Source organism: Polypterus senegalus, chromosome 11 (assembly GCF_016835505.1).
Source record: "Polypterus senegalus isolate Bchr_013 chromosome 11, ASM1683550v1, whole genome shotgun sequence".
Lineage (NCBI taxonomy): Eukaryota > Metazoa > Chordata > Cladistia > Polypteriformes > Polypteridae > Polypterus > Polypterus senegalus.
The window spans coordinates 34,297,544-34,313,639 of NC_053164.1; the positions used below are offsets into that span (position 1 = coordinate 34,297,544).

The window sequence follows — 16,096 nt, forward strand, 5'->3', positions numbered from 1 at the left end:
ATAAAATCAGAAAGAGATTCTCACGGAACAAAGAAAAACTGGACTTGTAACCAAATTGACACAAAGGGCCTGTCATGCTGACCTGATGGACTACCTGAATCAAACTTATTGACATACTGTTAAAGTATGAAAAACCCAAACTACTGGACAAAAAAAAAAAAAATCTGAACTACAGAAATAATTGGACGCTCCTCACCTCCTGGACAACTACTGAGCTTCTGCTTCCAAGAAACCTGAACAACTGGTTGAAACATTGAATGAATGATGGACCTGCATGATTTAGAATTGTTTTAGTTGTTAAACATAAAAGTTCTGACCTATTAAGCTAATAAAAAAATGAATTGATTTTCCAAGAAACAGGGCTACTGCCACCTTTAGTATGGACTGGATGGACAAAAAGAAGATGATTGGGGTAAAAAAAATACAATGAGGCCAAAAAAGGAGCTGCATTAATTAATGTCTAGACATCAACACTTTGTGTTGTGGCCTGTTGGATAAAATTAAGCTGCATTTGTAGTTTGTTAGAGGAAGGAGAGCCGAAATGCTGATCAGAAGTCCAAAAAGAAGGTGACATGCTGGCCCGTTAAATGAAATAAAACTGACCTTCTGTCCTGGAGGCGCTGAAATATGGACTTCTGGACTGAATGAGGTGGAACACTTAGATGATGATGTGAAGAAATTGAAATGATGTGACCATGAAAGAGTGACAGAAGTGAGCAGGGATGGAAATGTGGGACCTGTGACAAGAAAAGGCAGAAATGTGTGTCAGAAATACTGGGAATGTGGCATACAATGACAAAACTAATGGGTTATGAAACAGAAAGCAATGGAAATGTGGGACAGGTGACATGACATAAATGAAATGTGGGACCTGTGACATAAAAGGACAGAAATATGCAACATATGATATGAAGGGATGGAAATGAAAGACATTCAATATAAGAGAATTTAAATGTAGAGATGGAAATATGGACTGCAACACAAAGAGGAAGAAACATGGGACCTGTGACATGGAAGGGCAAATACTGGGCATGTGGAATGGTAGGACATGTGAAACAAAGAGGGGCGGCACAGTGGCGCAGTGGGTAGCACTGCTGCCTCGTAAATAGGTGACCTGGGTTCGCTTCCCGGGTCCTTCCTGTGTGGAGTTTGCATGTTCTCCCCGTGTCTGCGTGGGTTTCCTCCCACAGTCCAAAGACATGCAGGTTAGGTGCATTGGCGATTCTAAATTGTCCCTAGTGTGAGTGTGTGTGTGTGTGTGTGTGTGTGTGTGCGTGGTGTGTGCCCTGTGGTGGGCTGGCACCCTGCCTGGGATTTGTTCCCTGCCTTGCACCCTGTGTTGGCTGGGATTGGCTCCAGCAGCCCAACAGATATAGTGGGTTGGATAATGGATGGATGGATGGAAACAAAGAGATGGAAGTATGGGACTTGTGGCATGAAGAGACAGAAAGATAAAGCACACTTGACACAGGTCAGGTCAGGTTGGGGAGCATGCACTGGTACACCCATCACAAAACTGCTCGGGATCCCGGTTGTTCAGTCCCACCCTCTGGAGCCAGGTGTTACGTTGGCATCCCCTTGGCTTGGTCCAGGTGCTCAGGTCCTCAACAATGAGAAGCTTTGAGTCAGATCACCCTCGGGGAATCGCGCCACATGGCCAGGTGCTGTAACTGATGCTCCCTTTACAATGTGCCTCATTCTGGACTCCATGAGCAACCACTCATTCAACACACCAGCGGTACCCAAGGATTCTCAGAAGAAACACAGTACCAAAGGAGTCCAGTCTTCATCTCAGGTCACTGGATAGCGTCCATGTCTCGCAACCATATAGCAAGACAGGAAGCACCAGGACTCTGAACACTTGGACCTTCTTCCTTTTGCATAGATATCGGGAGCGCCACACACCCTTTTCCAGCAACCTCATGACCCTCCCAATCCATCTACTGACTTCAGAGGAAGAGTCACCAGAGACATGAATGTCACCGCCAAGGTAAGTAAACCTCTCAACAAGGTTGACACTCTCTCCACAGAAGACACACTGTTGATGGCTGTGCTCAAGAGGTCATTAAAGGCCTGGATCTTAGTTTGAATCCAGGACACTAGCAAGCCCAGACACTCAGACTTCTCCCTCGGTCTCTCGAGAGCCCCACAAAGATCGCAGCATTGTTATAGCAAATTCAAGATCAGTGTATCTTTCTTCACCAACAGATGCCCCACAGCTGCTAGACCCCACAACTTTGCCCAACACTCAATCCATGCAAGCATTGAACAATGTTGGAGCAGAAAACACCCATGACACCCCAGAGTCAACTGGGAAAAACGCAGAGGTTCTGCCTCAACTCTGCACAGCACTCACAGTACCAGTGTACAGGCCGGCCATGATATCCAGCAACTTTGGGGGGAATCCTGCAAAATCTCAGCATGACTTTACACAGAAGGAAAGAAATATGGAACATGTGATTTTAATTGACTTGAATTTTGGACATCTGACATGGAAGGTCCCAAATATGGGACCTGTGGCATTAAGGGACAAAAGTGTGGGTCAGAAATGCTCAGCATGTGGCATGATAAGACATGGAACACAAAGAGATGAAAGTATAGGACATGTGACATGACAGGAATGAAATGTGAAACCTGTGATATAAGGGACAGAATTGTGTGACATGTGATTTGAAGGAACTGAAAAGTCAGACTTGCAACATGAGAGAATTGAAACATAGGAGATGTCATGGAAGAGGTGGAAATGTGGGACTGTCAACACATAGAAGCAGAAATGAGGGACGTGTGGCATGGAGGGGGAAATACTGGAATGATAGGTCAAAAATATGAGTCATGTGAGAAAAAGAAAAAAGTAACATGAGAGAAATAAAATGTGGGGTGTTATGCATGAAGAAATGTGGGTCAGAAATACTGAATACATGGTAGAACAAAAACATGAAAACTGAAACAGAAAGAGATGAAAGTGTGAATCTGCAACATGACAGAATGAAGGACCTGTGAAAATGAGGGACAGAAATGTACAATGTGTGAGATGGAGGGACTGGAGTGTCTGACTTGCAACATGAGACTGTTGAAATGTAGGACACGCCATGAAGAGGCAAAATTGTGAGAGTGCAACATGAAGATATACACTCACCTAAAGGATTATTAGGAACACCATACTAATACGGTGTTTGACCCCCTTTCGCCTTCAGAACTGCCTTAATTCTACGTGGCATTGATTCAACAAGGTGCTGAAAGCATTCTTTAGAAATGTTGTCCCATATTGATAGGATAGCATCTTGCAGTTGATGGAGATTTGTGGGATGCACATCCAGGGCACGAAGCTCCCGTTCCACCACATCCCAAAGATGCTCTATTGGGTTGATATCTGGTGACTGTGGAGGCCATTTTAGTACAGTGAACTCATTGTCATGTTCAAGAAACCAATTTGAAATGATTCGAGCTTTGTGACATGGTGCATTATCCTGCTGGAAGTAGCCATCAGAGGATGGGTACATGGTGGTCATGAAGGGATGGACATGGTCAGAAACAATGCTCAGGTAGCCCGGGGCATTTAAACGATGCCCAATTGGCACTAAGGGGCCTAAAGTGTGTCAAGAAAACATCCCCTACACCATTACACCACCACCACCAGCCTGCACAGTGGTAACAAGGCATGATGGATCCATGTTCTCATTTTGTTTACACCAAATTTTGACTCTACCATTTGAATGTCTCAACAGAAATCGAGACTCATCAGACCAGGCAACATTTTTTCAGTCTTCAACTGTCCAATTTTGGTGAGCTCATGCAAATTGTAGCCTCTTTTTCCTATTTGTAGTGGAGATGAGTGGTACCCGGTGGGGTCTTCTGCTGTTGTAGCCCATCCGCCTCAAGGTTGTGCATGTTGTGGCTTCACAAATGCTTTGCTGCATACCTCGGTTGTAACGAGTGGTTATTTCAGTCAAAGTTGCTCTTCTATCAGCTTGAATCAGTCGGCCCATTCTCCTCTGACCTCTAGCATCAACAAGGCATTTTCGCCCACAGGACTGCCGCATACTGGATGTTTTTCCCTTTTCACACCATTCTTTGTAAAACCTAGAAATGGTTGTGCGTGAAAATCCCAGTAACTGAGCAGATTGTGAAATACTCAGACCGGCCCGTCTGGCACCAACAACCATGCCACTCTCAAAATTGCTTAAATCACCTTTCTTTCCCATTCTGACATTCAGTTTGGAGTTCAGGAGATTGTCTTGACCAGGACCACACCCCTAAATGCATTGAAGCAACTGCCATGTGATTGGTTGATTAGATAATTGCATTAATGACAAAATTGAACAGGTGTTCCTAATAATCCTTTAGGTGAGTGTAGAAATGTGGGACTTGAGAAATGGAGAGACAGAAACACTGGGGATGTGGCATGATAGGACAAAATTATGGGACATAAAACAGACAGGGATGGATATGTGGGACCTGTGACATGAAGGGACAGAAATGTTTGGTACCAAATGATGAAACAAAATTGTTTACATGAAAGGACAGAAATGTAGGACATATAATATTAAGTGACTGGAATGTCAGACTTGTGACATGACAAATCTCTGAAATTCGGGTCATGGCATGACAGGACCATAATGTAAATGTACCAAACTGTCAATCAGCTGCGACTTTAGAAAATGCTTGGTCATAATGGTCTTTAAAACACACAAGAATACAGTGGGCAGGCCGAAATGGTGATTTATGGGCCTGAGATGACTTGCTGAGCTCACTGAAGCACAGAGGACTCAGACCAAAGAGGACACATTGGAGCTGGACACACGGAGCTGCCATATAGAATGCAACCCAAAATGAATCATAATGGCACATGGCTATGCTAACCTCCAGAACTGTGGCTGTTGGATTTCAGCTTATAGCAAATAAAGAGCAAGTCAGAAGGACCTCACCAAGGAGGATGGAGACTGGACTTCATGATCCAAGTGGGCTGATTCTATCAACGGTGAAAGGGCAGTGGCCACAAAGTGTGTTTAACAAAAGGAAGCGCCAACACTGATGGCCTTGTGATTCTGTGTTATGGGGTGAGTTACACATTAACAAAACGGTCAAGCTGTCATGGCAGACTGAACAATGCTCTGTTTCATTGGCCAGGTTCATGAATTGTGCATTTGTTAATCCTGTGACGGTACACTTTGAGACAAGTTTCTTTTGAATTTCTCGATCTACCAAAGTGGTACACAGGGACAGCAGGTACCCTTTTGCTCCAATTTGATTCTTACTGGGGGTGCCTGCTCTCCTTGTTCATGTGACGGCACCTTGTGATGCACCTCTTGTCATGTTGTGAGTCACAGGCCTTTAGGCTCTGACTGGGTCTCCTTTAGGAAAGGCTTTCATTTGAAATTCTTTGCACCATTTTCACAGGATAACTCCATTTTTCCTCAAGTGGCAAACTTGGCTGTGGCATTATTATTGCTACACAAAGGGTGCACAGGTCTTGAATTCCACATGAGGTGTCCCTGTGGGTTTTTCCCAACTACCCCATTTTATTCCCCCATTTCCAAGAATTTGCAACTTTGAATTGACCCAATGTGAGCAGCACAGGACAGAAAAGGTTGACTGGTGATTGTGCATTGGCCCGGTGAGAGTGGATGTTAGTGTGTGTGTGAGTGTAAGTGTGCCCTAGGATAAACTGACTCCTCCGCTGAAGTCTCGAGACCCTAAAATAAAATTGATCAGATACAGTAAAAGGGACAAATGAGCACATAGGTGGCCTATATAAGTGTGCCCATCAGTGGACTGGCACCCTTCGCAGGTTAAGGTCTTCCCTTGAACTCAGATGTGCCAGCGTAGGTTGCGGCCCAAAGTATCCTTCAAACCGGATTGTACAGGTTCAGTAAAATCATAGATGGATGAGGAGTGGGGGCATGTGAGTGAGGGTGCCCTCTGGTGGACAGGCCTCCCTTGCTAGGCTCTTGTTCTCTGCATCAGCGTAAAAAACAAACAAATGGATAATAACTCAGGTAGCCAAGTTAAGGCTGTAGATCTACTGGCACTCAGGAAGGCCTGTTTCCTAGCTATATTTGCCTAAATATGTTGAGGGAATTCAGGCAAGCAATTTAAGTTTGAAAACACTAATTATACACAAGGAGGGACCCAAATTCTCCAAAAATTGGTCAATAACTTGAGGATCCTTGGTTGTTCTTTGACTACAACTTTAGTTTGTATTCTTGATTTGGTTGCTGATAGTTGGTCTTCCCAGTTTTTGACCACATTTTTGACCACATGTTCTCTTCTGTCCATAAAGTTCAAACCCTTGCTAGTAGAACAGCAAGCAACTAAAAACTGAAGCTGAGAGCCACGAACTCTAACTACTATGCCACCGGGTGGTCCCAGAGTATATCTTCAAGGCTATCATTTTTATTGAATCAAGGAGGTGTGCACTGTGATCTTCTTCTTCTTCTTCTGGCGGCTGCTCCTGTTAGGGGTCACCACAGTGGATCATCTTCTTCCTTATCTTTCTGTCCTCTGCATCTTGTTCTGTCACACCCATCACCTGCATGTCTTAACTCAACACATCCATAAACCTCCTCTTAGGACTTCCTCTTTTCCTCTTCCCTGGTAGTTCTATCCTTAGCATCCTTCTCCCAATATACCCAGCATCTCTACACTGCACATGTCCAAACCAACGCAATCTCGCCTCTCTGACTTTGTCTCCCAACCATCCAACCTGAGCCAGTCCTCTAATGTCCTCATTTCTAAATGAGGGGTGCACTGTGATCATTGGTGTAAATTGGTTTATGTTGAATGCGACTTCATGCTAACTAGTATCTTGTTAAGAAATATCCCTAAATGTCAAAAATGTTCCAAAATGTGTAAGAGTTCAGGTGGAGGTAACGTTGCCAGCTGACGGCTGTTCCATCACCACTCGTCTGTATATTTGTGAGCTCTGATATCCAGGCAGCCATATAGCGCCCTCTTCTGGACTGGCCGTTCAGCTCCTCTCAGTTTGCTGTGGTCCATCCCGTTTTTGACTATTTCTTTTTCTGCCCTTTTTGTTTTTCAGAGCATCCTTGGCAAATTTAAGAGCACGTAAGTACTTTTCTTCTTGCTTACTTTGTTGGGGTAAATCAATTCTATAACACTTAAGCATCTTGGACATCCTCGGCTCCTAAGCCTTTAATTAAGCAATTCTTGATCTAAATGATGCATCTCTCCTGAACGTATCATCCAAAGAGTGTGTTTAGATTACAATATAACTTTTGTCGATATGCTCTAAAGTATGCAGACGCTTCCCTAGACTGCAGCCTCTCAATCTGAGTCTGAACACCATGAATTCATCCCATTACTAAGGTTTCAGCTCATACTACTTTTCCTTTTAAGAACATGGGCTTGCCTAAAATTTGCATGCCATCATCTATATGCTAAAGATGCTCTTGCATATTCATAAGGGGTAGAAGGGTCCTTTCATCAGATTGGCTGGTCAGGAACTGACTGAGCTGTTGATTGGCCAATGGGGGTAGGCAGCTGATTGGCCGAGGTCTCCAGGACTCTGACTGTGTCTCACTTGTCACTGACTCTTTTTCTATAATCTGGCCGTGGTTCTCCAATTAGCTGATGGACATCATTTATTGTTTTTTATGAATGTGAATTAGTTTTGACTTCGCTTTTGATGGATTTGAACAATTCTGTATTCTTATACATGATATACAGTAATTAGTGAGTGGCATCATCTATTCTTGCCTTTTGCCTTCACAGTTGTTGCAGCGCTCTACACCTACACTTGGGGAGGAGCACTGTGCAAGAACAAAGTAGTTTGTGGTCTTGTATTCTATTTTTGAGGAGAATAGATTGGCCATCTTGCTCGATGAAGAGGATTACTTGCGTTCTGTTGTGTGCTTTGTGTTTTCCCCATTTTTTGACACCCATTGCATGCCCAGCCTACGTGAAGGGGGTCTCTCTCTGAATTGCCTTTCCTAAGGTATATTCCAATTTTTTTCCCTACAAGGGTTTTTTTGGGGAGGGGGGGGGGTTCTTGCTTTTACAGAGAGTCGAGGCTAAGGGGGCTTTCAAAAAACAGGGCCTATAAAAACCCATAAAGACATTCGTTGTGTGATTTTGGGCTATACAAGAAATAAATTGGTGATGTTGTTGAAAAAGAACATCTAACTAACTCTTGCATGGTATGCTCCTTGGACATCTTTGCTAAATATATTGCTTATATACTAGCGAGGGACCTGAGAGCCTTTGTGTATTAATACAAAATTGAACTGGGGATTAAGAGCAGGATTATGATATCAAGATTTTTTTTCCACTAACAACTTCACTGCCACCCGAGGTCTGTGCCAACACCTCCCTCATATTCAGGCTTCTGCGTTCATTCTCTGGGTGCCCATTTTTGCCTTTTTTTTTCAAATTCCTCTTTTTCACCTTTTTAACCAGCCTGGTGCTCTCCCTACCCCACTAAAAAAGAAGAGACCCACAAGATGGCACCCTGACATTAAACAGGGATTGTTAGGACTTACAGATTTTATTACCCCTGCTATTTGCTCCTGTCAGTTAGCTGGCGTATACGTACCTTGCAGTGGCACATTTCTTCACGTAGAGCATGTAGATCAGCTTGGGTGGCAGTTGTGCCTCTCACTTCTGCTCCTCCACTCTTCCTGGGCAGATATTTCACTACACTTGGGCTACTATTTGGTGTCAAGCCAGCATCTCTTTTTCTACCACTAAGCCAAGACTAAAGGATACTCGTTCATCCATTGTGTGAATTTTGTGAATAATGTCTGCTCTTGAGCATCAATTTTGGAGCACATACCCTTCTGCCCGTGCTACAGAGGATGCTCGTTTTGCTTGGTGTTTGCCAAGGTGACAGAAGGCTCCTTGTGATGCTGATTTTCAACACAAAGACTTGGGAATCCACAAATGTCATCAGACACAGAAGAAAAAAAAATCAGATGCTGTGCTGGTATGTTGGTCACATTTGTGTGTCTATGTCATACGCTGGTCCTATCAGACAGTATTGTGATGTTATATCTGCTGGGGACCAAAGTGTTATGGACACCAAATTACAGTGAGAAAAAAGGACCAGAAGATGAAAACATGGAGGAAAGGGCCCAACAAAACTGTAGTCAGTGCCCCAGCAAGGGTCAAAACCAAAAGAATCAAGTGTCAAAACTAAAAATGAGGAAAGCAAAATGGAAATCAAAAGCCAAATATAAAATGTCTTTAGCCAAAAAGAAACCTTTAAATCTGTCATCAGAACCAAAACACTAAACAGGAATTGAGTCAAAGAGAATAGCTACAATTTGAGAACAAGAATAATGAAAAAGACACATACAGACATTTGTTAGTCTTTACCCTACTCTTGGATGAAAATATTTTAAACCATCAATTCCAGGAGCGCACCTTCTAGCAAACTGGAGATGCACCCCAATAACAGGACACTGGGTGCCCATAAACAGAAGAAGATGGTGTCGTGGGTAACATCAAAATAGAATAATACAAAATTATACTTTTGTATAAAAATAAAATAATACAAAATATTACTTCTGTGTGGATATTGCATAGAATACACATCCATAAATACACCCTAACATAACCCAAGAGATACTTAAAAAAATGTAACCTTAGCTGTAATAAATTTTTACATTTTGCAAATTCATAACAAGTGAGTTTATTAAGGGAAACGATATTCAGACAGCCAGGAGTTCTTGCCAGTGTTTGTTGACTAAGAATCACCGTAAGGATACGTGAGTTGCCGTTGAATTGTTTATCAATGTATTACTAGGGGGCACTGCCCCCTGCTCACTTTGCTTGCCAACCCCCGGGGGCGGGCGCCGGGCACCTGCTATCTCACAGCCGAGCTGCTCGAAGGGCGTCGGGGTGCCCCTCCATAAAGAGATGCTATATAGAAGAGTGTGCGGGGCACAGGAGGAAGACGGTTTGGTCCTTAGTTATTATAGATAGAACATCAGTTATTTCACTACAAAATAAACCTAATAAAACCCAATAAAAAGTAAAAGAAAACACCTCGCCAAAAACAATATTATGAATTACTTTATCTTTTAACTTTCATTCTAGAAATGTTGCTTTTTTGCAATTCTGTTCACATATTGTTCAGAATATTTTTCATTTTCTCAATTATTGGACGATTCTCTTTGTTCTTGTTTTTTATAATATGCAGCTCTTTTTTTTCTTTTTTACGGTGTTCATTATCGGCTCTTGCCGCTCATTTTTTATCGTGATCTAAAATTCGACGTTCTTGAATAGATCATTTGCTTTTCTGCCTTGCCATTATAACCGACTGCGTTGAAGACCGAGTTAGCAGCACTGAGAGTGTCACAGGGTGGTACGGAGAGAGGATGTGTGCAGTAGGAGTAATGATTGGGCGAGCAGTGTGGAGGGGAGTGGTCAAGGCTGAATAACGTGAACAAGACAAAAAACTTTTTTTAATATAATAGAGAGATTTTTTTTTTCTAACCTTCTTGAAATGTTTTGTAAGTCTGCTGTGGATTAGAAGTCCAAAACGTTCTAAAACCACTTTCAAATAATGCCCACTAGTGGGGCATATGAGCAACAAACCCTGGCTAGTAAGAAGGACAAACACAGAGTCTTTATAAATGAAAAGATTTATTACCACAAAAATGCTTTGTCTCACAAAGAACCTCTGAGGGGCACAAAAGGTATAAATGAGTTGGCATTAAGGCAATGGCAGGTGAACGATGTCCCAAAATTACAATCCAAAGGCGAAGTCAAAACCAGAGCAAGAAGTCCAAAATTCAGTCCATAATCACAATAAGCCCAGCAAAATACAAGTAAACACCCCACTTCCAGGCTCGTTGGGAAAAGAACCACCAGGATCTGTGGGAGACCCTCTGGATTTATATGGTGGTAATTGGCAGGTGGCCCAGCTTCTTGGGGACCATCCACAAAACACATGGAACAAAACACAGCAGCATAAACAAAATAAAAAAGAATAATGCACATAATCAACAAAAGTAACATTAATACAAATAAAAGAATCAAAAATAGACGTAAAACATGACTTTGCATCCCAGCCAGGGGAGGAACCACGTCTGAGACTTGACAATGTCTAAGTCATCCAGGTCCTAGTTTTGCTTGTATTAGTACAATCTACCATTTTATTCCATATGGTTATTATGTGCCACTGTTTTGATTTTCTGCAGGCGGCATAACATTCTGTAATGGCTGCTAGGACAAGGGCACCCATTTGCAGGTTCCAGGATTTGCAAGACGTGACGTCACTCGCTCAGCCTTCAACTTGGCGCCGCACTAGAGAGTCCTGTCTAAGATTGTAGCTAATCCTCTATGAACTTTGGTGTGCAATGTTGTGAAACAATTGATTAAGGTTATGAATGATCACGATTGGCTACGATGATAGCCCTATTCTGACAGATAGGATAAACTAAACATTACTGGAGGACCTTTGTGATTTTAGTCCCATCCAAATTGTTCATGTGAGTAACTTTTACAGACTAGCAGTCACATTATAGCAACTATTACAAAGTATTTTCCTTCTTTAAAAAGTCAGCACAAAAATAATCCCATGTTAAACTAGCCTCCTGTGAATCGACAGTCATTTGAGTTACTCAGACGGTACTAAAATTTCAGATGTCCCTCAGATAATGACTTCTTCACAAAAGGACTGCCAGTACTCCGTGTTGTGCATGCTGAATAATGGGGGTGAGTAGGATATCCACCCATGTCCCCTCGGAGATCTGAAGGGATGCTGATAAACCAAATGAATATTAAAAACCCAGGGAGGTCCCCCTTGGAAATTGCTAATGTGGTTCAAACTCATTGTAAGCACCGGTATGCAAACATAAGGCAAGAATTGGGAGACACCATTATGGAATACTAACGTGTATCAGCCCACCTAAAGCAGTGGCTTTACCTTACTTACTGGTGTAAAACTAATTTTGTTCCAGAAGGGCTTCATAATTTCAGAGGTCCTCCAGTCATAATTATTTTACCTTCCCTCCTGGTGTAAAACTAATCCCATCCAAACCGAGCTTTAGTGTTTCTGAATTATCTTTAGGATTTGATGTCTTAGTTTAGGTTTTGTGCTATCTTCTTACTTATGTTTCTTCTCCCGGTCCCTTTTTCAAAATACCCTAATGGCATCTTGGCTGACCAATAACGACATAAAGAAGAACAGTGGTGGGAGATGGGCTCACAGGAATTCCTCAGCATTGGATGAGGATGAAGAAGGCAGATGGTGAATTTCCAGTGTCCCCTCAATAATTTTCTCCAGGGTTCCTTGTTTAGTGATATGCTCACATAATTGACACTCCCCCATTTAATTCAACGTTTGATGAAAATCTCCGTTTTGAAACTGGTGATTCTGAGATAATCAGCAGTAGATTGTTTGTAGTTATCCTTAAATAACTAAAATCAAATCAGTTTTGAAGTTACGGGGGAATATCTATGGAAGAGGTTTTGCCTCCCAGAATCCTATAAGGCCAAATTGTGCAAAAGACACCAATGAACTGCGGCTTTCGTTAAGGGGCTGTAACACAAATTCTAGACAATTCACAAAACACGGCAAAGTGGGCTGCCTCAGCTAAATGTCAGGGTTCATTCAGATAGCGCCTCGTAACTAAGTGCAATAACAAAGTAAGATGAGATCACTGAATGACAAGGAGCCTTAACCACTACTGCACACTGCCTGCCATTTTAAATTGTCTTTTTCTGGTTTCAGGATCAACAGACCACAGCCACCACCTCGGGCAGGAGGTAGGAACAAACTAATTTAATTTGCACTTTGCTGTTTCATTGTCTTCTCTGTCTGTCTGTCTGTCTGTCCAGTGGTCCATGTTTGCCAAAGCATTTCTGATCAACAGTTTTTAATTATTGTGTCTAGCAGCTGCAATGGCTATTATATGTTTATTATTATTTTACTTTCTGAGAAGGTTGGCATCCTTCAACATCTGCAGTAAGATGCTGCAGATGTTCTACCAGACGGTTGTGGCGAGTGCCCTCTTCTACGCGGTGGTGTGCTGGGGTGGCAGCATAAAGATGAAAGACGCCTCACGCCTGGACAAACTTGTTAAGAAGGCAGGCTCTATTGTAGGAGTAAAGTTGGACAGTTTAACATCTGTGGCAGAGCGACGGGCATTAAGCAAACTCCTGTCAATCATGAAGAATCCACTGCATCCACTGAACAGGATCATCTCCAAACAGAGGAGCAGCTTCAGTGACAGACTTTTGTCACTGTCCTGCTCCACTGACAGACTGAGGAGATCGTTCCTCCGCCACACTATGCGACTCTTCAATTCCACCCGGGGGAGTAAATCACGAACATTAATTTTATTTTAATTCTTTTCATTTTTATTACTATTTAATTTAATATTGTTTCTTTGTATCAGTATACTGCTGCTGGATTATGTGAATTTCTCCTTGGGATTAATAAAGTATCTATCTATCTATCTATCTATGATATAGTTACTTTCATATCTATCTATCTATCTATCTATCTATCTATCTATCTATCTATCTATCTATCTATCTATCTATCTATCTATCTATCTATCTATATCTATCTATCTATCTATCTATCTATCTATCTATCTATCTATCTATCTATCTATCTATCTATCTATCTATTACGCTCTCCTGTTAGTGTGATTTCAGTGAGGACAAAGGTACATGCACTTCAGATGAGGTCATCCTCCTGAAGCTAAGCATGTTCAGGCCCACCCAGTACTTGGATAGGAGACCAGCTAGGAAAAACTTGGTGTTTGGTGAAGCCAGCAGGGGGCGCTGACCCTGTGGTCTGAATGTGAATCCCAATGCTCCAATGCAGTGGTGGGGACACTGGGCTGTAAAAATGGTGCCGTCCTATGGATGAGATGTTAAACCGAGGCCTTGGCTCTCTATGGTCATTAAAGATCATTGAGCATCCATTGATGAGGCACCTTATTCAGCTCATACATCAAAACTGCCCATGCTGATTGGCTAGCGGCTTTGGATTTCACTGAACGTATGCTACAAAATGGTGTCACTCAGCTCATAATTGCCTTGTCAGCCACAGCGTAGTGATGGCCTCTTACCCTGCTAGACAAATACTGACAAATGGCCTCTGTCACTCATAATTAGCAAAAATATCCCATGACTCGTAATATACAGTAGCCATCTTAGAGTCACACTGACTAGTGATATTATAATGAACTCATAATAACCAATGATTACCAAAATTGTTTAATTTGGAATAAATTCATAGGGAAACAAAAAAAAAGCAAAATAAATAGCCTTCCATGGAAATTCTTGTCACTTACTTAAAACGAAAGGCATTCAGTTCCTAACTGGAAGCATTTCCATTCATGAATTCTGCATGCGTGCGCCTGCCATTCAGTATTTAAATAAAGATTTGTATTGAAAGAAAAATCACAGGAAGTGTGCACATCTTCAACTAGGATAAGGCGGTTGCTAGGAAATTGGCTGGGGAGATGGTTCTGGCAGCAGTGACTTTTCATGTAATGAGATTCTGAGGATGTGATGGCAGCCATTTTTGTGCCATTACACTGACTACACATTAGCTGTTATGTGTTGAAGGAGTAAGAGAGATAGTCCATTAGAGACAGGGGATAATTAGCAGCACTCAGAAAGGACAAGGTCATGGTAGGCAATTTAGCTAGGACATCAGGGTACACACTACTCTTTACAAAAGATGTCTAAGGACCTCTTATGATCACTGACAGTCAGAGCCATCCTAAGGACATGGCCAATTGTTATATCACAGTGTGTCCATCACTACCCTGGGGCATTGGGATTGACAAACAGACCACTAGGTGACTCATCAGCACCTCTTCCACCAGCAACCCAAGGTTTTCCTAGATGGTCCCCCATCCAAATACTGGCTGGGCCTCAAACATGCTTAGCTTCAAGTGGTTGACCTGTTCAGAAGTCAGAGAGATGTCTGGTGCACACCAGTCCATCATGGCTGCTAGTCCTTATGAGTCTACTAGTTAGAGACGACTACAAGGTCACTTTTCAGAATGAGCTAAATTGAGGCACTCATCAATCGGTATGAGTGGAGTTAGGTCAGGAGTAATGGTGAGCAAAACAGACAAGTTTCAATTCTCATACAGTTTTCACACTAAAGAGTCGAATGGGGTTTTCAAGTTTTTGTGCCCCCCAAAGCTTTGCTCACACTCCCTTCTTTACCTGTGTCCTTATCTGCAGCTGTAATCCGCAACCCGCCCGTAAAGCCAGTTCTATTTATGTTCATGTCACGGCAGAGGAGTGCAGTGCATTCTTTAAACATGTGACACGCTGCTCACTCAAACACACCGTCACGCACAACACTGTAGTAACGCACTGAGAATCTCCTTACATGGAAAGTCGCTGCTGCCAGGACCGCCTCCCCTGCCATTTCCTAGCAACCACCTTATCCCAGTTGAGGATGTGAACACTTCCTGTGATTTTTCTTTCAATACAAATCTTTATTTAAATGCCAAATGACGGGGACACGGATGCAGAATTAATGAATGTAAAGGAGGAACTAAATGCCAAATGACAAGAATTTCACTGGAAGCAAAAGGCCATTTATTTTGCTTTTTTTTTTTTGTTTTGCTTTGAATTCAATTCACATTAATCATTTTGCTATTGATTGGTTATTATGAGCTCATTATAACATCACTACTCAGTGTGACTCTAGGATGGCTACTGTACATTACGAGTCATGGGAGATGTTTGCTAATTATGAGCGACGGAGGCCATTTGTCAGTATTTGTCTAGTAGGGTGAGAGGCCATCACTACGCTGTGGCTGACAGTCACTACAAGGCAATTACAACAACAACACCCAAAAAATGTTATGTTTGTATGTGTTACTTACCCCTTATAGTTGGTAGTGATGTCAGGTCAGTCAGGTTGGGGAGCATGCATTGGTACAGCACATTGACGCACCCACCCAAAAATGAAACAGCTCAGTTGGCATCCCCCCAGGCAGACAGGCAGTCCAGTGCCCCACTCCGAAAATGACCACCTACATTTTATCTGCCGCAGCCAGGTGTTACGTTGGCATCCCCTTGGGCTGGTCCAACCACTTGGGTCCTCAGCAATGAGGATCCTGCAAGACGGATCACCCTCAGGGAATCA

General features: G+C 42.5%; 1 protein-coding gene across 1 annotated transcript in view; it reads left to right on the plus strand.

The window, feature by feature from the left end:
- Window positions 1-16,096, plus strand: part of si:dkeyp-117b11.1 (SH2 domain-containing protein 6) — an 89,572-nt gene that overhangs the window by 10,880 nt on the left and 62,596 nt on the right. The window contains exons 2-3 of the mRNA XM_039768324.1: window positions 7,040-7,065; window positions 12,698-12,732. Of these exons, the coding sequence (XP_039624258.1) occupies window positions 7,040-7,065; window positions 12,698-12,732 (61 nt within the window). The remainder of the gene's footprint in view (window positions 1-7,039; window positions 7,066-12,697; window positions 12,733-16,096) is intronic.